The 24,306-nt window shown below is 43.1% G+C and overlaps 1 protein-coding gene across 1 annotated transcript in view; it reads left to right on the top strand.

Moving 5' to 3' along the window:
- Positions 1-24,306, top strand: part of TBCK (TBC1 domain containing kinase) — a 342,207-nt gene that overhangs the window by 120,799 nt on the left and 197,102 nt on the right. The window contains exons 10-20 of the mRNA XM_044302639.1: positions 288-436; positions 522-657; positions 1,611-1,710; positions 3,915-3,964; positions 4,359-4,485; positions 5,674-5,772; positions 6,403-6,465; positions 7,610-7,736; positions 9,344-9,394; positions 19,181-19,264; positions 20,393-20,478. Coding sequence (XP_044158574.1) covers positions 288-436; positions 522-657; positions 1,611-1,710; positions 3,915-3,964; positions 4,359-4,485; positions 5,674-5,772; positions 6,403-6,465; positions 7,610-7,736; positions 9,344-9,394; positions 19,181-19,264; positions 20,393-20,478 — 1,072 coding nt within the window. The remainder of the gene's footprint in view (positions 1-287; positions 437-521; positions 658-1,610; positions 1,711-3,914; positions 3,965-4,358; positions 4,486-5,673; positions 5,773-6,402; positions 6,466-7,609; positions 7,737-9,343; positions 9,395-19,180; positions 19,265-20,392; positions 20,479-24,306) is intronic.

The following is a 24,306-nucleotide window of genomic DNA, read 5'->3' as shown; positions in this document are numbered from 1 at the left end:
CAAAGACCTGGGACCCGTGGAGGCAGCCGTGGAGAGATGGAGCTGGTAGTATAAACCTCACTGGAGGTCCGGCCACTCTTTTATTTGGATCTCCTTTAACAGAAGTTGATATTAACCCTCCCATTGAGCAGAAAGGTGATCTGAAATGAGTCAGATTTTTCTTATTTCCTGTTGTCGAAACATCTTAGAATGTAAAAACCAGATTATATGACTTCCATGATGTCTTTGTGAATGTGGTTAGTCTGTTTACTGGTGAATGCTTGTTATAACGCATGTCATCCTTGTAGGCCCACAGCTTCAGATTTACTTTCCGATGACATATTCAGTGACATCTCACCTACATACACACCCTTCCGCAAACCTGCCAGCCTGTTCTCCTCTGCTCTCAGATGTGCCAACCTTTCCCTGCCCGAGGACATCAGTCTCCTGTGCAAAGGTACCCAAAATCGAGATTAGGACATAGTCTATCAACTTTCCATAAAGGAAATACACACTCACTGCTTATCATCCTATCATTTTAGATGAAGGTAACCTTCTGGCAGAACGATCCATTCAGGAGGTGTACCACCTCTGGTGCTTGGCTGGAGGAGACTTGGAAAAAGAATTGGTCAGTAAAGGAATCATAAGGTCCAAACCACCGATTTGCACATTACCAAAGTAAGTGAAATTAATCATTGTGTTAACATGCGTGGAATCCCTTCATCTGCAACAGAGCCCACAGCAATGTGGCAAACGAAAGTCATATTTTGTCACTGAATGGTTTCTTGTTTCTCAAAACATATGTTACATTAGACGAAGGAAAGCTGAGTAAAATCTCAGCTCCAATTTTGAATTATTACCACATTTATATAGGGAGAACACCCATATCACCCATGTAATAAAATAATCAACAGCAGGAATGAGCGCAACCAAATTCTTCCTATAGTTTGATATCAGAATCTTCATGAATGTTGCTGCCACCATCTGGTGAAAGATGAGAAATGCAGCCTGCTTATACATTCTATAGCAACAAAACACTTTTCAAAGAGACAGCTTTTTTAGTACTTTTGCACACTTGCATTAGCCTTTTTGACTATTTCATTCATATGTATGGCGTAAAAGCAGACAAAATCCTTTTAGAGAACACAGCTTAGATGAGGAGTCCAGAAATCTGGAACAGGAAAAGCAAAATATACTTGGATTATGCACCTTTTAGGGGTGTTTGGGCAGACCCTCACCCTCCTGGCCAGACTTGCAAGGGTAGCTATACTTAGCGGTTCCCTGCCTCTGGGTCCTGGCTTCTTTGCTCTCCTTCCACCAATGTCTCATTCATGTTCCCCACTGTCAGCATTCACTTTGACACTGCTGCAGCCAAGTCACCTTGCATCATGTGACCAACTGATGTGACACAAAGGGGACAGGTCACCACTGTGGCCAGTCATTAGTAGAAACTTGACGGGGGGCTTAGGAGCTAGGACCCAGCAGTGGGCATCACGTAGGTATGCTTTCCTTTGCAGGTTTAAGTAGGAAGGGGGGTCTGCCCAAACACCCCTAAAAGGTGAATAACCCCTTGAAGGGACAGCTCCTCCAGACTTAATTTTTTTATATTTTACTTCATCTTCCTAATATAGCCTCTTATTAGAAGATGGAGAAAGCTTTGGTCGTGGAAGAGACAGAAGCTCCCTTCTTGATGACACAACAGTGACTTTATCTCTTTGCCAACTCAGAAATGTAAGAATGGATTTTCAGATTTCTGTTGACTGTGAAAGGGAACCTCCAGCTAACCTCCAGTTTACATTGCATGTTGTTATTTAGGCTGTGATCTGCAAGTACACCCAGATCCTTCTCCTTTTGCAGGATGTATGGCACTAGCAGATTGTTAGCCATCAGATGTATTTCATGCACATTTGCACACTTTTTGTGGGCCAACATTGCATTTTTCCATAGGCTATATAATACAATATATTGTATTAAAATAATATGTTGACGTAGAACTGCTTAGTCACCCATTTTATAACACTGTTTGGTGGGTGACAGAAGTATGACAATTAGTGATGCCCATCCTAAACCCCCCAAACCTAACAGTAACAGCCCCATGAAAGGCTAACAGTATAGGTGACTGCAGCCTGTATGGTAGACTTAGTATTAGCATTGACCTTAGGATTAGGGAATAGCATGGCTAGGTTTATTCAAAGGTTGTATGAGGTATTTAGAGAGGGGCCATCTATGGGGCAAACATATGACTTCTTCTTGTAACTGCCTTTAGGAGTGCAGCTTGTATTGTAGAGGGGTGGCATCACATCACTTGCTTAAGAAATATGTTGGCTTCCTATGTAAGGCTGTAAACTTTATCATATTTCATTGACGAATTACTTATACAACTTACAGTTGCAAGAAAAACTATGTAAACCTTTTGAATTAATAAAACATGGTCTGGTTGTTACCTGAATCACAATTATAGACAAATACAATCCAACTAAACTAATAACACGTAAACAGTACCATTCGTGTCTTTCATTCAGCATACTGAGTTAACATTCACCAGGCAGGGAGACAAAGTGAGTGAAACCTTGAATTTAATAACTTGTAGATCTCCATTTAGCACCAACCTTCACCAAAACGTTGGACTAATCCTTCTTCTAAATGTGTTTGCATCTCAATATAGCTAAGATGATGACTCTGACTTGGCCATTCCAAAACACAAATGTCCTTCTCCAGCCATTAGTTGATTTACTTGTCTGCTTAGGGTAATTGTCTTGTTGGACCACCGAACATCTCATCTTCTTGAGGCCTTGGACTTCTGCCCTTACATTCTTACATTTTCAATGATTGTTAGGTTTCCAGTCCCTTACATGGCAAAACAGCCTGGCACCATGATGCTCTCTTCATCATACTTCACAGTTGGGATGAGGTTTTGGTGTTGGTGTGCAGTGTTCTATATACTCTATACATAGCATTGTACATTTAAGCTGAAAAGTCCCATGTTTGTCTCATCTCTCCATGAAACATTTGCTCAGAGGCATTATGGAACACCCATGGTGTCTTTGGCAAATTTCAGACTGGCTGCAGCTTTTTTCTTTTTGTGGTGTCTTTTCATGTTGTTAAATTTAGTTAGACTCTATGGGGCACATTTTTTAAGACCAGTGTTTTAGACACGGGCCTTAAAGGGTTTCTGTCACCTGAAAAATGGGTATTAAGCTGGCTGACATTAGCGACGTTATCCCACCTCAAGTCACGCCCTGCTGCCCTTGATTGACAGGGCCAGCGTTCGTTTTCTCCTGCCGGCCTTGTGCTCTGGATAAATCTCGTGCCTGCACAGTACCAGCACACAGGGCCAGCAGGAGGAGACAAACGCTGCTTGGCCCTGTCAATCAAGGACGGCAGGGCGTGACTTGAGGTGGGAGAACGGAGCCTCTAGGAGCAGGAGCAAAGCCCCCCCCCCTCTCCTAGAGGCTAATTTGCATATTATCAAAGTTAAAATTGTGCAGTAACCGGGGCATCCATAAGCATAAAAATAGTACAGTTAGGGTCTGCTGACATTAGCACAATGTCAGCCAGTTTAATAGGGTTAATTCTGGTGACAGAAACCCTTTAATAAAGGCCCATAGTTGGCGGTGGATCTGGCTTACATTTAGGCCATTTTCTACACCTACAACAGGCATCCCCTTCCCCACCCATGCCACGCTCAAAATTGTAGACCTTGCGTGAGCGGGGAAAAGTTGCAGATTCTGGCGCAACTAACTGACCCCCTATTTGTCTATAATTGTGACTTAGATAGCAACCACACCACATTATATTAGTAAAGCAGTCAGAATTTTTTTTTATTAGTAATCAATGCAGAAATCCAAGTCATCCCCAAAGGTTCACTTACTTTCATGCAGATGTATGATTACTGGGATTTTTAATCTTATACATATTTTTTTTTAACCTTTTAGAGGTTGAAAGATGTGCCTGGTGAAGCATATTACCCTCTCCTAGGAGAAGAGTAAGTATGGCCTTATATTTCTTCCTGGAATAGTTGCAGAAAAAGTGTCGTATTGTCTCATGCTATAGTTTCATTCATGACATTATGATCTTTTACTATAGCATTCTTTCCATGGGTAGACACAGCGCGTCAGATTAGCGGTGTGCTTGACTGTATGGGAATGCTATAACTGGCAGTGCAGAATGTTGAGAGTGACATTGTAATAGCAGGCTGATCATCTTTATTAATGATTCATGAACGACTCCCCAGAGAGCGAGATGCTACAGACACGGCCGGGGCATGGCAGGAACCGCTGTTCTGCGGCAGCGAGACACAAGCTGTCAGTGGCAGATGGGGCACGCATGTGTATATAACAAGCTCGTAATTTGTTCTTGTCTCTCTAATCACTTTTCAGCCAGTCAAACGTCCCTCATTCTGGTAGTAACAGCGAGCTCTCTACATCCACCCTTCCTCTGATTATCAGAGAGAAAGACACAGAATATCAGCTCAACCGCATTGTCTTGTTTGATAGACTACTCAAAGTAAGTACCGTACTTTTAGAATGTTGAATTAGTCTGAACAGACTGAAATTACATGTTTGAAGGTACACCAATTCCAGAGTTTACCTTATCTACATGTGCTCTTCTTTCTGAATCCAGCCCAGTATTCCATGCTATCAGCTAAAAACGCTGATGATAGAGTTTTCAAGTGAATCAGGAAATCCTGAAATCTCCAAGTCTGCCAACCTGAAAACACTGACATATGCTAAATGATACACTGTAATTGTGTCACACAAATGTGGTGCCATGGTAATAATCTAGTTATGGACCACTTTTACTAGCATGGCCCACTTGGGTAAAATGAATATGGTGCAGCTTACAGAAATAAATGTTAGGTAAGTGCAGCGAGCCCCTGAAGAGCCGGTAAGAGGATGGTAGTGACCCTGATGAGATGTTGTGTCATGGTGTACTCCCTCAGGCTGTTGCTCCCTGGGAGTCAGTGCAGTGGAAAAGTGATTTTAGGAATCAGGCCAGAAGTAAAAGTATAATGGACTCTTTTTATTTAGTGCAAAATATAACTATAGTATTAAATACAAAGTGCAGATTCTGGTACCAGATGAGGAGGTATGATGGCTGGTTGGATGGCAATTGATTGGCACTAGCAGGAACTTGTGGAAGGGAATGGTGTTAGTCTGGCCTGATTGGGGTTTAGATGTTGGGTGTCTGAGCCATAGTCCCCCACCTGCAGCAGTGTCTGTAAAGCTGTAATTTTGCTGATTACTCTGCTGTCTTGACACATTGATGCTTGCTGGAAGCAGTATTCTTGATTCTATTTGGTCTTTCTGGAGTAATGTTCTCATGGGAGAACTGGATCTGGTTCCTAGGAGTAGGAGCTCTGACATCTGCTTCCTCTCCCTTGCATTATGAACAGGAACTCCCCCTCCTGGCTGAAGGCAAGTCCAGTCTACTCCTACCAAAAGCAGAAGAACAGGGTGGTTAGTCCTGTTTCTGCCAACCATACCTTCCTTTAGCTGGAACATATGGTCAATAGAGTAAAATACATAGCAAAACCAATACATAACTATATACAATGCATAATAAACATTTGTAGATACCCCCAGGTCTGGGGTACTGCATGCATCTAATGGACAGAGCTTACTTGATCCCTTTTATATTTTGCTTGGAATATGCTTTTAAGTAAGAACATGATATTTGTGCAAATTTTTTAAGGCTTACCCATACAAGAAGAATCTAATTTGGAAGGAAGCTCGAGTGGACATTCCTCCTCTTTTGAGAGGATTAACCTGGGCAGCGCTTCTGGGTGTAGAAGTGAGTATGCTATGTGGTTATCTTACAATGAGAAGACATTTCATTTTTTATAAATATCCAGACAAAATGCAGCACCTTAATGGGATTGTCCCACAAAGGATATTTATTGGTTATCTACAGGACAGGTGATAGATGTCTGATTGCTTAGACCCCCAAGTATCAATAGAACAAGGGTACTGATAACTCTCTTCTTCAGTGCATGACCACAGTGAGCAGGAGTTTGAAAGGAGCGGTGGTCACGCGGCACCCTGCTGCTCTATGCAGTGTCAAAGCCGCTGCCACAAAGTACAGCCCCATAGACATTGAATGCATGCTTTGTGGATCCTACACTTCTGTAATCTTCGTTGTTCTGCCCCTATGACTAGGCAGAACAATGGAAATGATTACAGAATGTGTATGAGCAATGTGAACATGTCCTAAAACAGTATTCTCCAGAAATAAATGCACGGCTTTACTTGCCGCTGAGCTGAATACAAGCCGGTGTTTTGTCTTCATTTTGCAGCTTTAGTTACAATATACAGTTTATTAAAACTAATTTTGCAGCTTTAGTTACAATATACTGTTTATTAAAAATAATTATTTGCAGTTTTAAGCTTTTCTTTTTTTTTTGTTCTATGTTGCCTTCTAAAGGGTGCCATACAAGAAAAGTATGATTCCACAGACAAGGACACACCAATTCCTACTGACCGTCAGGTAGCCATTATGCATGTTCCTATGATCATTGTGCAAGTACATATGTATATGTAATATACTGCCAATGCCAGCACAAAGCATAAAAACATACAAAAATTGTTCTGGAACTTATATTGCTAAGCTAATAGATGGATAAATAAATCCAGATTTATCCACGGATTTTTGTCTGCCCATGCCCCCCTCCATTCCTCAAGTGAGGGGAGTGTTACATTCTCCAAGTTCAAATGTTATGTTTGCCTCCTACTTTGAGTTCCCGATTGGGTTATTTTCATGCCCAGTTGGTGTCTACTAATAAAGGGTAACTAATGTTTAAAAACCTTCATAGCCACATTTCTTAAAGTGGTGCCCGTGTCCTGAGATTTCCATAGATAACTGAAACAAAGGGACAGAAGTACTCAGAAGAGTACTGCAGGATAGCTGAGCAAAACTGAACACCCCTGAAGCTACGCAGTCATCAGCTGAAAATTTTTGTTTCTGAAGTTGAGCAGATTTCAGGACCAGACCACCACCAATCAAAACTATGGACATGTCAAAAGTTTTTTTAAATGTTAGTTGCCCGTTAAAGAAGCACTCCCACGCAAATTGTATTCTGTGGCCTATTAGACAGGTTCATGATGTAATCTGTAGTGCGGGCAATTTTCTTACCTGTGAATGTATTTGTGAATTAGAACCTCCCTTCTGATCCTCAGCTGTGTCAAGTAACCAACACTCTGATCTCCAACTGACACAGGACAGGAAGTCGCTTACTTCTCTGTTCATTCCTATGATACTGAAGTTGAGGCTCCCATAGGTATACATAGAGAAACTGACTTCCTGTCCACACATAAGATGCTGAGTTATTTGAAGCTCACATTTCTGGTCACATGACATAGCTGGGGATCAGAAGGGAGGTTATAACTCAAAAATACAGTCACTGGTAAGAAGATTACCTTCACTAGATATTACATCATGTACCTTTCTGACAGGTGAGCAAATAAACATTTTTGTGGGAGTGCTACTTTCAGTGAAAAAAAAAATACTTCTGCTAAAGGATCCCTTCCCTTGTTTAGCTCTTCATTTGGCTTTCATGCCCAAGAATGGTGTGAAATATAAATAATTATATTTTTAGATCAGTGTATTTGGTAATCTGTATTTGGCGTTTCAGATTGAAGTAGACATTCCGCGATGTCATCAATATGACGAGCTCCTGTCATCACCTGAAGGACATGCAAAATTTCGAAGGGTCTTAAAAGCTTGGGTGGTATCACATCCAAACTTAGTATACTGGCAAGGTAAGTTGTGCTAACCAACAAATTACACAAACTGTCAGGTAATTGTACAAGTCAGTCAGTTTCCTGACTGATTTGCAATTTGACATCTCATGATAATCGGTCCAGTTCTGCATCATTCTGTACAAGTGTATGCTAGACAACTGAGCCGCGTGTTGGTGGTTACTAAGCAATGGATACATGATCAAGAAAATCATTTCAGTTAAATCTTGTTAGGAATTGCCCTACCATGGTGTTTGTATTTTCTAATGTGAACCCCCAAAAAAGCCACATTTGCAGATTACTCTGTGTATTGTGTATCCTCCCATTCAACAGATTGAAGGCTGTGTGCCCTATAGATTTACATTGACATCTCTACCTCCGCTGCCTTTGCCGCCACTTCTTGCCACCTTACTGGCGGTTTGATGAGAAGGCAGATGGAAGAGCTTAGCAAATGACTGTAGAAGACTACACAAGTTTTTAGTTTATTGAGGCACAAAGGTCTGTAAGAGTTTCTTTTTTATTTTAGATGCATGGATGCAAGGGCAGATAGAGGGAGTAAGGGGAAAACAAGGTTTAAAAAAAAAAAAAAAAGCTGAGGACCTCCATTAGTTCTGTGCTCTTGGACCGTGCCCAACTACCTGAATAGTCAGTCCACCCCAGCATTGGGCCAATATATCCTTTAAAGCAGTTCTCCAGCTTAAGTAATGGCCTATTCTCAGCTTATCATCCCACACCTCCGCCAATCAGATGTTTGGGTATAGCTCTGACAGCACCGGAACTACACAACACTGTGATCTTTGTACTGGAGGTAGCTCATTACTACAGTGCTGGGCCTTTTGAAGTCAGTGGGAGCCGCATTCCAGTGGCGAGCTCTGTCCACCACAAAGTTAACAGAGCTGTGTAGTTCTCCTTCTGACTTCTGATGATGGAGCTATACCTGAACAGTTGATCAGCTAGTGGTGGCCTATCCTGAGGATAGGCCATGACAGTAAAAGCTGGACAACCTCTTTAAGTATAATTAAATGTCTTTCACTACTACAGTGACAATGACATTGATATATCCTCTGCACTCTGAAATTGTCTAGTTCAGGTCCAAATTTACCTGATGGACTTAAGGCTTCCTGGCGCCAAGTTCTCATAGGAGAAATATAGGATTGTGCCTGCCTACTTTTTTTCTACATTTGGGAACAGATAGGCAAATTCCAAGATAAGCGTGTATATCCATCACAACTTGTTGTCTCTGTACACTGCCCTTTTTAATTTAATACGTTCTCAGAGGAGCCAATGTAATGAGCTTGGACTTGCTGTATTATAAGTAAGAGGTTTGTCACATTGATGGCATGCAACAACATACTTGAGCATCAGTAGAAAACCATTGCTTACAGCAGTGACTATTAAGTAAGGATCACATCTATTTTTATTACACCAACTATTTTCCATACTTGAAACTAAAGAATCTTCAGGAAGACAGCCTTAAGTGAATAAAAGAGTCTGATAGGAGGTTGCCTCTATTCAACCTTCTGCTCTTATGAGAGTCAGTTCCATGTCAGAAACATACGCCATTAGATTTTGGGAATAATTTGATGTATTATTGTTGGGTGCATAAATTTCTACTTTTGTATTGCCAGGATTGGATTCATTGTGTGCTCCATTCCTCTATCTGAATTTTAACAATGAAGGTAAGTGTCTGATACAGCATATAATATGACTGGTATAGTGTAACTTTAAATGCAGGCAGCTTTTCAAGTTTAGGCTTAAAGTGTAACTGCCGTTTCATTTTTTATACCCTAATGGTATAGTACACCCTGCTGTATAAGTGCTTTTGTGCTTCATAATTTAAAGGAAACCTGTCATCACTTTCTAAGTCTATTTATCCACTCACTTTTCTAAACATATTTTTAGTACATTAATAATGATATTAAAATCAATTCTGAATGAATTATCAGTTCAGAGAAAAACCTAAAATAAATGTTCCCGCCATATATGTAAATGAACCTTAGATGAGTCCTGTCTCCTCTGTGCTTCAGAGATGAGTCCAGCGTTCTCTGACTCTCAGAGTGCAGCCATGCCCACTGTGAAGGCGCCAGGGCCGGTGCAAGGATTTTTGCCAACACAAGCGAAGCTACATTTTTGCGCCCCCCAAAACCCCCCAGCTCACCTGGCCCTGGTCCCGTCTGCAGCTGCTGGCTTCTCCTCTGTGTGGTCCTGGTATCTTCTCTCTGCTTCAGACAATCACTGGTTTGAGGACCTTATTTTTTGGCCTCTAAGACGCACCAGCCTATAAGACGCATCTAGGATTTAGAGGAAGATAATAAGAAAAAATATTTTCCATGACACCTCAGGTCAGACCAGCAATCAGACCCCCAATGTTAATCCAACCTCAGCTCACAGCCCCAATCAGACTCGCAATGTTAATCAGACCTCAGATCAGACCCCAATTCCTCAGATCAGCCCCCCATGTCAGCCATAAGCCTCAGCCATCATGCTCCCATGTCAGCCATTAGCCCCCCATTTAAGCCATCATGCCCTCCATGTCAGCCATTAGCCCCCCCATGTCAGCCATTAGCCCCCCCCATGTCAGCCATTAGCCCCCCCCATGTCAGCTATCAGCCCCCCATGTCAGCCCCCATCCATTAGCCCCCCATGTCAGCCATCACCCCCCTATGTCACATCAGCCCTCCATGTCACCTTTCTCCCCCTCCATGTCACATTTCTCCCCCTCAAGGCCTCAATGTCACATTTCTCCCCCTCCGTGTCAAATCACCTATGTGTCACAATAGCCCTCCATGTCAAATTTCTCCCCCCTCCATCCATGTCACATTTCTCCCCCTCCAAACCATGTCACATCACCCCCTCCTTTTTAGTTTACATCACCCTCTTCGTGTCACATCATTACCCCCCATTGTGTCACATTTTCTCCCCCCCCCAATGGCACATCCCTTCCCGCCCCCCCGGCCCTGGCCCCATCCATGATCACATCATTACCCCCTATTGTGTCACATTTCTCCCCGCCCCCCCATGGCACATCATCCTCCCCCCCCCCATGGCACATCATCCTCCCCCCCCTGGATGGCCCTGGCCCCATCCATGATCACATCATTACCCCCTATTGTGTCACATTCCCCCCCATCCCACATCATCCCCGCCGGCCGACCCTCCCTGTCCCCATTCCCATGTCACAGACTACAACTGTATAGACATATACATTGTCCCCCCTCCATCATGTCACGGCCACCCCCGCCCCCCCCCCCCCCCCCCCATTGTTGTTGTGTAATATATATATATTTTTTAAACATTTATGCCGTGCGCTCAGCCTCTGGCTCTAGTGCGCTCATCTCATCAGTGATCACCTACCCTACCCACCTGTCCTGCTGGCTGCTGCTACGGCAATCTGGCTAACAGCTTTGTGAGTCAGACTCAGACTCACAGACACAGTCAGTCAGCTCTAGTCCCTGCTTCCCGCAGCGGTGCCAGTCACGCCCCCCCTGGCTTGAGTCCACGTGACCGTGTTGCCGTGCGTGTGTGGCCCCGGCCCTCACTCCTGGCACGGGCACGGCAGCACGGCAACACGGTCACGTGGGCTCAGGCCAGGGGGGCATGACTGGCGAATGGCGCCGTGGCGGGAAGCAGGGACTAGAGCTGACTGACTGTGTCTGTCAGTCTGAGTCTGACTCACACAGCCGTCAACCAGATTGCCGTAGCAGCAGCCAGCAGGACAGGTGGGTAGGGTAGGTGATCACTGATGCTGGGGCGGGCGGCCCCAGCAGTAATTCATTTTTCCGCCCTCCCCTTCTTTGCGCAGGGTGCACCCTAAGGCAGCCGCTTGGTCTGCCTTATGGTAGCGCCGGCCCTGGAAGGAGCCCAGCACCGCCCCGCATCCTCTGAATCTCCTCCTTGCTCCCCGACGTCACAAAGCTAGAGCGCCATAATCTCGCGATGTGCGAGCTAGCGCATGTGCAGTTCGTTCCCTGATGCTGATGCTAGCACAGGGAAGGAACACTATGTCGACACTGCGCATGCGCTAGCTTGTGCATCTCGAAATTACTGTGCTCTAGCTTTCTGACGCCGGGGAGCAAGGAGGAGATTCGAAGGATGCAGGGCAGTGCTGGGCCCTGGAAACGTTAGTAACAGCTCCTTGGGCTTCTTACTTGCCTCATTTACATATATAAAATCGGGTTTTTTACACAATAAAAGCACAGAGAGCTATGGGGAATGGATATTGCAGATGTGCTAGCAGTGATCTAGCAGCCCATGTCCTCAGCTCTATACCCAAAATCCAGGTGACAGGTTCACCTCATAATAGCACCCAGAAATGCTTGTCACTTTCACATTGAGCAGCCTCTTCTCACAGCGTTGTCATGTGCAGACCGTCTCCTCTCTGATATAAACAAGAGACTGGAGAGCAATGGGAGGAGAAGCTCAGCCCTGGGAGCTGACCTCAGGCAGAAAGTGGAGGGCTGCTTTACATGCTGCTATCTCCTGAAGGGTAGCAGCTAGAAACATGCTACTGGTCTTGTTTGAAAGCTGATGTTCCAGTGATATCTTCCCCTGTACTGAACAGATTGCTGTCATTCTGGTATTGTATGAAAGCTTGGAATGTCAGCTTTCAAATACAAAGCCCATATCCCTAGCTTGTACCAAATCAGACATATGAGAAGCTAAGGCAGACCCCCCCCCCTCCCTGTCAGTGTGGAGGAGAATGAGGGAGCAGCTGCAGAGCTGACAGGAGGAGAGAAAGTAAACAAAATATTAAGAAATGTGACTTTATCATCAGTGTAGTGACCCACATAATAAAATTACGTTATTTTTACTTCACAGTGAACGCCGTAAAAAATTCCACTAAATAATGAAAAAAATGCTGTTTTTTATCTTTTCCCCTAAAAATAAAATAATAAAAGTTATTTAATACATTATATATACACCAAAATGGTTCCTAAAAAACTTTTTTATGTGACTATTAAGAGGCTAAAACAAATGCTTATTGATTTCATGTAATGCAGGACTTGTCTCTTGTTAGCTGTATGTGAGAGGATACACATTGCTCTGGGGTAGTGGGGGAAGTTATCTGCATTCTGATTGGTCTTGTCTGTCTGTGGTTAGCTGTATGTGAGAGGATACACACTGCTCTGGAGTATTGGGGAGGGTTATCTGCATTCTTATTGGTCTTGTCTCTAGAGAATGAATGAAACAGCAGGGAACATCCATCAGGATGGGGGAACAGGACCCTAAGGGTCCATTCACACATCCGTAGAATGGGTCCGTATCTGTGCGGAGCCATTCATTCTCAATGGGGACAGAAAGGATGCGGACAGCACACATTGTGCTGTCCGCATCCGCATTTCCGGTCCGCGGCTCCGTACTTCTGGTCTGCAGCTCCCGAAAAAAATATAACATGTCCTATTCTTGTCCGCAATAGCGGACAAGAATAGGCATTTCTATAGGGGTGCCGGCCTGGTGTTCTGCGAATCCGTAATTTGTGGATCCTCAATACACTATGGATGTGTGAATGGACCCTTATTCTCAGACTCGGTGGGGGTCTCAGTAGTGAGGCCCCCACAATCAGTTAGTTATAGCCTATCCTGTGGGTAGGGGATAATTTGAAAACTTGGCACAACCCCTTTTAAGTCCTTTTTGCACACAAACCGGCATGATTGCACAGTGTGGTATAAATGTGGAATTTGGCCTGTTAACCAGCACATGGTGTAAAGGCGTGCAGTATTTGCCTGGCTTTAATAACTTGCCCTCACTGCACTGACTACGCACATGGTGCCCCTTTCCACAAGGGAATCTGTCACCAGTTTTATGGTGCCCTAACCAGGGACATACATAGAACTCGTGAAGCTCCATAGCAAAACTCAGAATTGGGCGCCCTCTCTAATAAAAAGTACTATTTTTGTACGAACCTAATAATAACGGCATAGGTACATTTTATCTGCATTGTGTTTGTAATGTTCATACGCAGCATCTAAAGGGTTAAGATGTTGGAATGGAGCTAGCTCCAGCCCTGTCACCTTCAGCAATGTACTAGCTGTATGTTATAGCTGAAACCAATAGCTGATGGCACAGGCTCAACTCCTGAGACTGCACCACCACTGTGCTACACATCTGCATAACAGGACAGGAAGAGGGTTTAAAATAAGTATATACAGTATAGTGGGGTCTCGTTCTGATAGATAGGATTATTGGACGTGTATAAAGGCAACAACAAGTTCTTTGGATCAAACAGTTGACAAAACAAGCAGTCATATTCAAACAAAAAGTCACCTTGCGGTGTTGGTGGTAATTCACACCATGCAGCAATTCTGCCTCAAAGAGTCCTTGCTGATAGCAGCACCAACCTGTCTTCACACCAAACAGGTAGCAAGCTTTCATCCAGACACAAGGATCCCAACACAGAGACATCGCTTCTGAGCCCAGCTGCCTATTTAAGGACAGCCAGGTGCTGCCAAAGCCGGGCCGGCATTTAAAATCTGGTCCAGTAATTGACGTCACCTGGCTGTAAATCAGCCCAGCAGCACATGCTGGGAGGAAAATACCTGTTTTCCCAGACTAAACCTCTCACTGTGTCACTATATATATATATATATATAAATCCGGAAAAACGAGAGGCACTCCAATGAAAAAGAAATAGTGAACCTTTATTCACCCAGGTGCAACGTTTCGGCTCTGCTCTTGAGCCTTTTTCAAGCATAAATACAACTCCACAACACAGCCTTAAATACAGGTGAATTAATTAACAAATAGATCATGTGGTCATACTCCACCCAGTGGGTGTGACAAAATCGTAACCATGACAGAATGCAACACTGTGAATACATAAAATTATCCTGTGCAAACTGTGCAATTATGAAAACATAAATTACAAGCCATGTAAATAATACATCTCATACATATATTATGGCTTCAGTGAACAGTGATAATGTCGATCATAAGTAAAAAAGCGATCGATCAATGTGCTGCAATCCATTATATCATACAGGGGGAAAAGCAAACAAGGAGGGGTGATCAAACTGACATACCTAGCGCACAAAGAGAATCGCATCCCACCGCTTGTTTCAGCGTTGTTTATTTTCCTTTGCGCAGGTCGGGTAAAGCACCTATCAGGGAGAAGGCTGAAAGGGAGCGACCGACGTCATCACATCCCGTCGACGTGCGGTCATCGCTCCAGTCACATCCTACGCAGCCTAGGCACAGCTTCCTGAGCGCATGCTCAGATGAACAAAAACACACTAGACGCCATCTTGCTCTCTGGCAGGACGCCCTGTTGTCAGTGTAAAGCCCCAACCTATATAAAATCGGACTTAGACAACTCAGACAGGCGGTGAATTCCGCCTGTCTGAGTTGTCTAAGTCCGATTTTATATAGGTTGGGGCTTTACACTGACAACAGGGCGTCCTGCCAGAGAGCAAGATGGCGTCTAGTGTGTTTTTGTTCATCTGAGCATGCGCTCAGGAAGCTGTGCCTAGGCTGCGTAGGATGTGACTGGAGCGATGACCGCACGTCGACGGGATGTGATGACGTCGGTCGCTCCCTTTCAGCCTTCTCCCTGATAGGTGCTTTACCCGACCTGCGCAAAGGAAAATAAACAACGCTGAAACAAGCGGTGGGATGCGATTCTCTTTGTGCGCTAGGTATGTCAGTTTGATCACCCCTCCTTGTTTGCTTTTCCCCCTGTATGATATAATGGATTGCAGCACATTGATCGATCGCTTTTTTACTTATGATCGACATTATCACTGTTCACTGAAGCCATAATATATGTATGAGATGTATTATTTACATGGCTTGTAATTTATGTTTTCATAATTGCACAGTTTGCACAGGATAATTTTATGTATTCACAGTGTTGCATTCTGTCATGGTTACGATTTTGTCACACCCACTGGGTGGAGTATGACCACATGATCTATTTGTTAATTAATTCACCTGTATTTAAGGCTGTGTTGTGGAGTTGTATTTATGCTTGAAAAAGGCTCAAGAGCAGAGCCGAAACGTTGCACCTGGGTGAATAAAGGTTCACTATTTCTTTTTCATTGGAGTGCCTCTCGTTTTTCCGGATTTACTAATTGGGGTAAGAAGCCTATTCCCCTCGGGACGTGCACCCTACCTTTTGTAACTTAAAGCACCAGTGCCGCCATTTTTTCTTCAAATATATATATATATATATATATATATATATACCAGAAAAAGAATTCGGCGGCACCAGTCTGATGGCTCAGGTGCTATGTCCAAAGGAATGAGCTTGAACCTTCTTGTATATGTAGAAAACGGGACAGCACTCCAAGACTTGAAAAGGATAGAAATCTTTATTCACCCATGTGAAAAATAATTGCTAGATATATATTCTAAAGGGGATTTAGTACCTGCCCCTCATTGCCCTATTAGAAATAGGCTGTTTGTAGAAGGTCAATGATGGGTTGAGTCTATGCGGGGCTGCTGTGTGGTGAGTAAGCAGTGAACTGTGCCCCTGTTCTCCACTACTACTCCTACATCACACACTCATCCAGCAGTCGACGCTCTTGTGACTGGTAGCTGTGTCCCCCCCTCCCCTCTTGCACACTGCAGCACAGTGTTTGAGCGACTATATAAACGTGACATAGGATGTGCTGCCTGCTGTGTTTGTGTCAGCTGTGGGATGCTGACGGCTCATGGAGTTTAGACACTACCTTCAAAGCCAGGGCTCTCCAGGTCAGAGGTGATGCTGAACATGCCAGGCTCTTTCTTTGTCACAGTGCTCTCAGATGAAATGATTTGGCTGGCGGCTGCAGGGGCAAGGAAGAAGGGAGACGTGTAGTCAGGTCAGAAAGCTTCAGGGGCATTCAGCCTGACTGGGCCCCCCAAACTCACGAGCCCCATGGTAACTGCATGGTCTGCCTCTAACACAGGAGGACAAGTTGCTTCACAACACTGAGCTTAAGAGCTGCCTCAGCCTCTTCTCTGCTCTGCTAATACAGTTTAATATGATCTTCAGCTGAATCTCTGTAGGAATGGAGTTCATGAGGAATCATGAAGTGCAGAGTGGAAGGCAAAGGTGTGGATAATGAGAAGCAACACTTGTATGCAGTCTCCATTACAACAGTTTGTCCTGTCCGTCCTCTCTGTACTTCATGTCTCCTCATGAACACCATTCCTACAGAGATTCAGCTGAAGATCTTATCAGCTCTATTCATTATTATAATCCCTGACAAGTACAGCAGAGAGAAGGATGAGGCAGCTCTTTACCTCATTGTTCTGAGGTACCTTGTCTTGTTGTGAGATTAGGACAGGTTTTGTGTGCACTAATAGGACGGTGGCCGTTTTATTTCTCCTAATGATTGCTCCCTAGACAAAACGAGCCATTATAACAAATGAAAGGTATTTGGGAATATATTTATAATAAAGTAATATTTAAGTATTTTAATTGTCTAAATTCCTGGAGAACCGCTTTAAGGGGTTAAACTCCTGCCACTATTAATGTCTTGTGCAGATTTAAAGCTGCTGTTTTTACAATTGAGAAAAGACAAAAACATTTTTCCACTTCTTTCTTCTGTATCCATACTCCATGCACTGTGTATAGTGAAAGCAATAGCTCCTGCCCTCTCAGCAGACCCACATGTCTCCACAAAGGGCTATACTCCCCTGTAATCCAAACTGTACCAAAATCTATTTATTTATACAACCATACAGTAAAGGCTGTTATCATGCATCCAAAATCAATAAAATGTCTGGTCATGAAGATGTTAAAGTAGTTTTCAGGACAGAGTTTAGAAAAACCCTTTTTCTTACATAAATAGGGATATACATTAAGACAACAACTGATGCATTAGCTTTTTTGACACCTTCTATGAAAACATCATTATCTCAGTTTCCTACTTGACTATTTGAGTGGCTATGTATGAATGATTTAGCTGCTCTTTTATGAATGAGATAACTAGAGGTGTCACCATAACATAGTATTGGGTAATGGGAGGGGGGCCTTGTTTTTAGAACACCATTACCCATCCATTATCTCCTTTCTGCCCACTCCCTCATCTATTACTGGGCCACCCAAGCAGCATCTTCACCACAATAGATAAGATGAATGATGCTTTAAATCCCCCAATTTTACCTATAAAAACACATTGTAGGTAATTCTAAGTGACATTTGATGGTTGAATTCAGATGTTTTACTAGAATGATACTTTGGTGATTGATCCTATTTTTAACTTAACTTATTGTGTGCTTAAGTTTGCATTTGTGCCTTACGACAAGCTTTTCAGCAGTTTTTAGGAATGTCCTGTATCTTAAACTACATTAATGAAATCTTTTAGAGGGGTCTTCTGGAATTGCTATGGTTTTTGGCAGATATGCCCATGCAGTTGCTTATAGTTGCTCATAGACATCTTATGTCTAATTTTTATTTTCCAATTTGAACTCTCCTGACCCGTTTTCACAATTTTGAACAAATCATTCTGGTTTATTTCCAGCCTGTATGTAGCACTTTCTGTTGCAGGACCCATCCAAACCCATGATGCACTTCTCCTTTCTCTGCCACAGCTCCTCCCCTAACAACACCCAGCTAACTTATAGCTCCTCCCACCCAGCTAGTTACACAGACATTCCTCTGTCACTGCCTCTCTTGCTGCTTTGACACACCCATGGAGATAACATCATAGGGAATAAGAAAGAGCTGCATGGACATGGTCATGTGACCACAGCCCAGAACGGAAGATGAGAGCAATAGTCACTATCTAATGTCCACAATAGTGTAGTCTGATGTCGAAAAATAAGAGAATGAAGATCAGAAACCTGATGGACTTATAAGTCAGTTGGGTCTAAATGTAACAATTCCACTATATGTGTCATTGGTCCTGTATGAATGGAATTTTTAACGCCAGTGAAAACAGAGGCTTGTATATCCATTTCTATGATGTGCTCCCCCTAGTGATGGCTGTAGGTAGCCAGTTTCTTCATGTTGTGAGGACAAGCAGGAGATTTACATCTCTATGGTGGGGGAGGGAGGGCGATTTATCAATGTATTTATGCCAGTTATCTGTTGTAAAAGTTTTGCGATCAGAGCAAGTACCATATTTATACAGAACCTGTTCCATTTTTCTCTAGCATAGAAGTTGAGTATAGTTGGTGAGGCAGAGCACAACTTTTTTTTTTTTTATTAAAAACTTCCTTCACTTCCAAAAAAAATAAAATAAAATACATTGATCAGAAATTTCACTTGGATGGGGTAGTTTTGCTATGGGGCCCTATATGATCTGTGCCTGCCCTTCTTCCAGTCACTGTTTAGGTTTCTAGCAATGCTACAGTTTTGACCCATCCTACATGTCCTTGTTTAGAAACATTCCTTTTGTTATGGTGACCTATATGGCAAGAAGAAAGTAAAGTGAGAAGAACATGTCATACGTTCTTACTGCTGTTTATGCTGTAAAAACTTTGAGGTGTACACCACATTATGGAAAATAAAATAGTAATTACAGCTTCTTTTCTTCTAGCACTGGCATATGCATGTATGTCTGCCTTCATACCAAAGTACCTATACAATTTCTTTTTGAAGGATAATTCTCATGTCATTCAAGGTAAGTGCTAGTGTACAATGTATTTTCCTCTAGAAACTGTATTGTTTGTCCTGTGATTGGCTAAATACTGTCCTTGCCAGTTATGTCTGTATATTACTTGACAGCTGCTATATATTGTTATATGGATGGTATGTGTGCACAGCAGCATATCTTGAATCTTACTGGTGCCATAGAGAGAATAAATATCATTGCATTCAATATTTTGAGGTATTTAATGCTAGGTAAATGGAGGAGCACACCCTTTAATCAGTTAGTGCTATATAAGATGATACAGGAGAGAAAACTAAAAAAAAAAAAAAAAAAACAACCAATGATAGATATGGAAGGGCATATTGGTCGACTATGCTATCTATGCTGATCAGTGGGCCCCCTACAACTCGCACCAGTCTTTGATTTCTTGTGGTTATTGTCATGTGCATCATGTGGGTTCTTGACCCATTTTGGGCAAAACTTCTCTCCACTATTTAACATTTAACATGTTTGTCTCATGAAGATAACTCTTTCTTAATGGGGTTATCCCACTATGAATGTAAAAAAATAAAATAATCAAACATCATATAGTAAGTGACAGTCTCTTTCTAACAAAGCTAGATACAGCCCTGTACCTCGCATAGACCCAGACCTCTCCCCATTCATTGCAGGTGGCACTACAGAGATATTATTGGATAACTCAGTGGCTATACTAAATGTTTACATGCAGTTACAAAAGTAATGGTTTGAAAAATGTAGAATGTTTCTTATGGGACAGACCCTTTAAATTAAAGCCATCCCATGGGACTAGTTTCATAAAACCCGTCAATAGGTTGTTGCAAGCATACATTTCTGTAAAGCAGCAAAAATGTAGAATGGCATGCAATGTGTAAATGGTAAATGTATGCTTTAGTTACTTAGGGTTTTCCGAGATTTTTTTACTGATGACCTATCCTCTGAGAGAGAAGGCCGCGGCACCACTGCGAGCACTGCTGCCTTCTCAAACAGCTGATCGGCGTCTGATCCCCACCGATCACATACTAATGACCTTCCAGAGTAAAGTTCATCAATAAAAATATCTCGGAAAATCACTTTAATTGTGGGTGAACAGTGACTGATCCCTCTCATCATACCTGTCTGATGTTACTTTTATTTCAGAGTACCTGACTGTTTTTTCCCAGATGATTGCATTTCATGACCCAGAACTGAGTAACCACCTTAATGAAATTGGTTTCATTCCAGATGTAAGTACTAAACACTCTTTCCAAATGCACTGTGCTGTAAAAACAATGTGCATGTGTCTATCTGACTTGCACATTATTAATGCTTATTTAACAAAACATAAAAATACATTTGGCAAATAGAAAGGTGGGGGGGCACCCTTTCAGCCAATGCTTATCATTACTAAACATTCTCTAAAATCGGAGATACAGTCGTTAGAAACTGTTTCCAGTAGGAGCTGCTTTAAAACAAGATCATGGCTCTGGCTCAGTTGTAGCCTGAGATATTAAAGGTTAAATCAGCTCTACCCTCTTCAGCCAGCTGTGTTCTCAGCCAGCAATGGGGGGAAGTGCATCTTATAAAACAAAGAATACAGCATGTCATGTGAATTGATCCCTAAAACCACACACTTAGATTACACAGCAATAATCATTGCTTTTTGTTGCTATATTTCCTATATGTGACTTCATAAAAGCCCACAGGTTTTCTGTGAGATGCAAATCCACATTTCTAGTCCTCTCCAATAATGCAAGCTTGTATTTTGCCAAAAATTGGTTAGTGTACCTGAATTTATAGTTGGTACCAGGTCTTGTTTGAATAGGCCATCACCACTTCTGCAGTGCTGGTAGCAGTTTCATCTTCAGAATCGTGTCAGGTCTTGTTGAAATATACCATCACCACTTTTGTAGTGCAGGTAGCAGTTTAATCTTAAGAATAATGCCAGGTCTTGTTGGAATAGGCCATCACCACTTCTGCTGTGCTGGTAGCAGTTTCATCTTCAGAATAATGTGGGGGGTTCAGCCCGCACAACCCTGTATGCAGGTGCACATTTTATACTGACTTTAAAACCAGCCTCCAGGGCAGACTAACTGGTCAGGTGTGCATGACTGCATGGAGATCGCCACGCCTCCAATATATACTACAAAGAAAAAAATGTGGGGGGTTCAGCCCGCACAACCCTGTATGCAGGTGCACATTGCTATGGCGAAATACAGATACAAACGCAAAAACACAAATGCAATCGCACTCTGCAAACCAGCACTCTGCCCTGCCTCTATGCTGGATGTTGATTAAGGCATTGGTGTACATTTTGGCCAAAGCGTAATAAGCAACTCACCATGTCAAGGTCGCCTTCATGAGTGGTCCCTAACACTAGTTCCTACCTGTTATGGGCCATGACAGCCACACAAAGTCCAGGGAGTGCAGGTACAGCATGCACACCAAGCACACTCTGCTTATAACCCCGTCCGGTGCCATTACAGCTTTCATCGGATCCAGGGGTGCAAGTACCAACATGCATGCTGAGCCCACTATATACTTCTCCTGGAGCCAAATGGCTACTGGTAGGTGCTATATAAGCAGACTCAGTTTTATACTGACTTTAAAACCAGCCTCCAGGGCAGACTAACTGGACTTTGTGTGGCTGTCATGGCCCATAACAGGTAGGAACTAGTGTTAGGGACCACTCATGAAGGCGACCTTGACATGGTGAGTTGCTTATTACGCTTTGGCCAAAATGTACACCAATGCCTTAATCAACATCCAGCATAGAGGCAGGGCAGAGTGCTGGTTTGCAGAGTGCGATTGCATTTGTGTTTTTGCGTTTGTATCTGTATTTCACCATAGCAATGTGCACCAGCCTACAGGGTTGTGCGGGCTGAACCCCCCACATTTTTTTCTTTGTAGTATATATTGGAGGCGTGGCGATCTCCATGCAGTCATGCACACCTGACCAGTTAGTCTGCCCTGGAGGCTGGTTTTAAAGTCAGTATAAAACTGAGTATGCTTATATAGCAAGGCAGAAAGAGAAAAACAAAAAAATATATAGTGGCAATTCTGGAGGAGCTGCTAAACCCCTGACACTGTGGCGTGTCTTTTATTGGGGGAGCAGCCCAACCGCATGTGGACCGCAGTAATCGACTAACCCCAGCAAATTATGCATACAATGGAGGATGTCGGCGCGGTCCACATGCACCACAAGAGCAAACTACACAGAATGTAGCAATCATATGAAACACACAGAGAGAATGCACCAAACAGATATAACACTGACTATGCTGGCAAGACATGAATAAAGGTATTAAAAGCTGAGACTTTTGCCAATATATTCCAGTCATGGAGATATCGGAGCCCATCATGCACCACGTCACGGTTCTCAGCATGGCAAGGGGTCCTAACCGCTGCTCTAACTATGGTGTGAACACGGTCTGAAGGTGATATAATTCAACTCGCAGCCAAGCTTCCCACAAATGCCCAGCATGTATACTGCGGTAGTACTATGTGAATGAAGCCAGGCCGCGAGCCACACCCACACCAGACCATGTGATGGAGGTTTACCAGGTGCAAAAGAGTGTTAGAATGCCAAGTAAAGGCAAACACACTCAAATCTAGCAAGGCAGAAAGAGAAAAACGAAAAAATATATAGTGCCAATTCTGGAGGCTTATATAGCACCTACCAGTAGCCATTTGGCTCCAGGAGAAGTATATAGTGGGCTCAGCATGCATGTTGGTACTTGCATCCCTGGATCCGATGAAGGCTGTAATGGCACCGGACGGGGTTATAAGCAGAGTGTGCTTGGCGTGCATGCTGTATCTGCGCTCCCTGGACTTTGTGTGGCTGTCATGGCCCATAACAGGTAGGAACTAGTGTTAGGGACCACTCATGAAGGCGACCTTGACGTGGTGAGTGCAGATAGCAGTTTCATCTTCAGAATAATACCAGGTCTTGTTGGACTAGGCCAGTGATGGCTAACCTTGGCACTCCAGCTGTGGTAAAACTACAACTCCCAAGATGCCCCCCTTGCTTGGCTGTATAGAAATAAATGGAGCATGCTAGGAGTCGTAGTTTCACCACAGCTGGAGTGCCAAGGTTAGCCATGACTGGACTAGGCCATCACCACTTCTGCTGTGCTGGTAGCAGTTTCATCTTCAGAATAATGCCAGGTCTTGTTGGAATAGGCCATCACCACTTCTGCTGTGCTGGTAGCAGTTTCATATTCAGAATGGTTACATAACCATGACAGATCATTTATCCCTGCAACCTCAAGTCAGTGGTGCACCATTGAGGCCTGGACATCGTCCCCATATCATGCTATTTCTCTCTTGAAATCCCCACTTATGGGGGTGCTTTCAGGGAGTGATATCCATCTTTGTGTATCTGTCTATCTCACAAATAATATGATACCCATGAATTGCTAGTATTTTGAGAGTAAACTTCATGTGTAAAATTGAATGAGCCCACTTAAACCATGTTGAGAAAGAAGGGGTCTTGGTGTGTTGAGCTGTACATTGCACTCTGCCTCCGCTGATTGCTGTGAATTGGCTGTAATTTTGTCAAGGCCATCATTTTTCTTAATTTTTATTTTTTAGATACTAAACAGCTAATTCCAGGCATACTTCTGGCTTGAAGTGGTGCTGAATGCAATCAGTGGTTCTGATGTAATCAGAGGTCATGGTTATTTTCTAGACCCTAATCATTGAGAAATATTGTTGATTTTATTTTTTCCTGGAATGACTTGGCTTGGCCGATTTATTAATTATTACCCTGGTAGCATTGTATAGTGTTCAGTTCTATTATCTTGTTACTGGAAATTGTGCTATGAAAGCAAGGACTATTGGTGGACATGTGCTGTGAATGATGGTGCTCATTGTTCACATGAGGTCTTAGCTGACCATATATTTCATATAGCTATTAGCTGAGCACTTGTTCACCCAAAAGCTATTCCTCCTGAAACCCTTTCACCCCTCAACAAAGTGTGCATATGTTCTGAATAGAGAGAAGGACTACTTATCTGTAAAACAGTAAAAGTGCTAAAATAGCAAGTTATACTTTCCAGTGTTCTTCACTGGCT

This window comes from Bufo gargarizans, chromosome 1 (genome assembly GCF_014858855.1).
Source record: "Bufo gargarizans isolate SCDJY-AF-19 chromosome 1, ASM1485885v1, whole genome shotgun sequence".
In the NCBI taxonomy this organism is placed as follows: domain Eukaryota; kingdom Metazoa; phylum Chordata; class Amphibia; order Anura; family Bufonidae; genus Bufo; species Bufo gargarizans.
The sequence above is the reverse complement of the archived record's forward strand: the minus strand, read 5'-3'. Positions and strand labels throughout refer to the sequence as shown.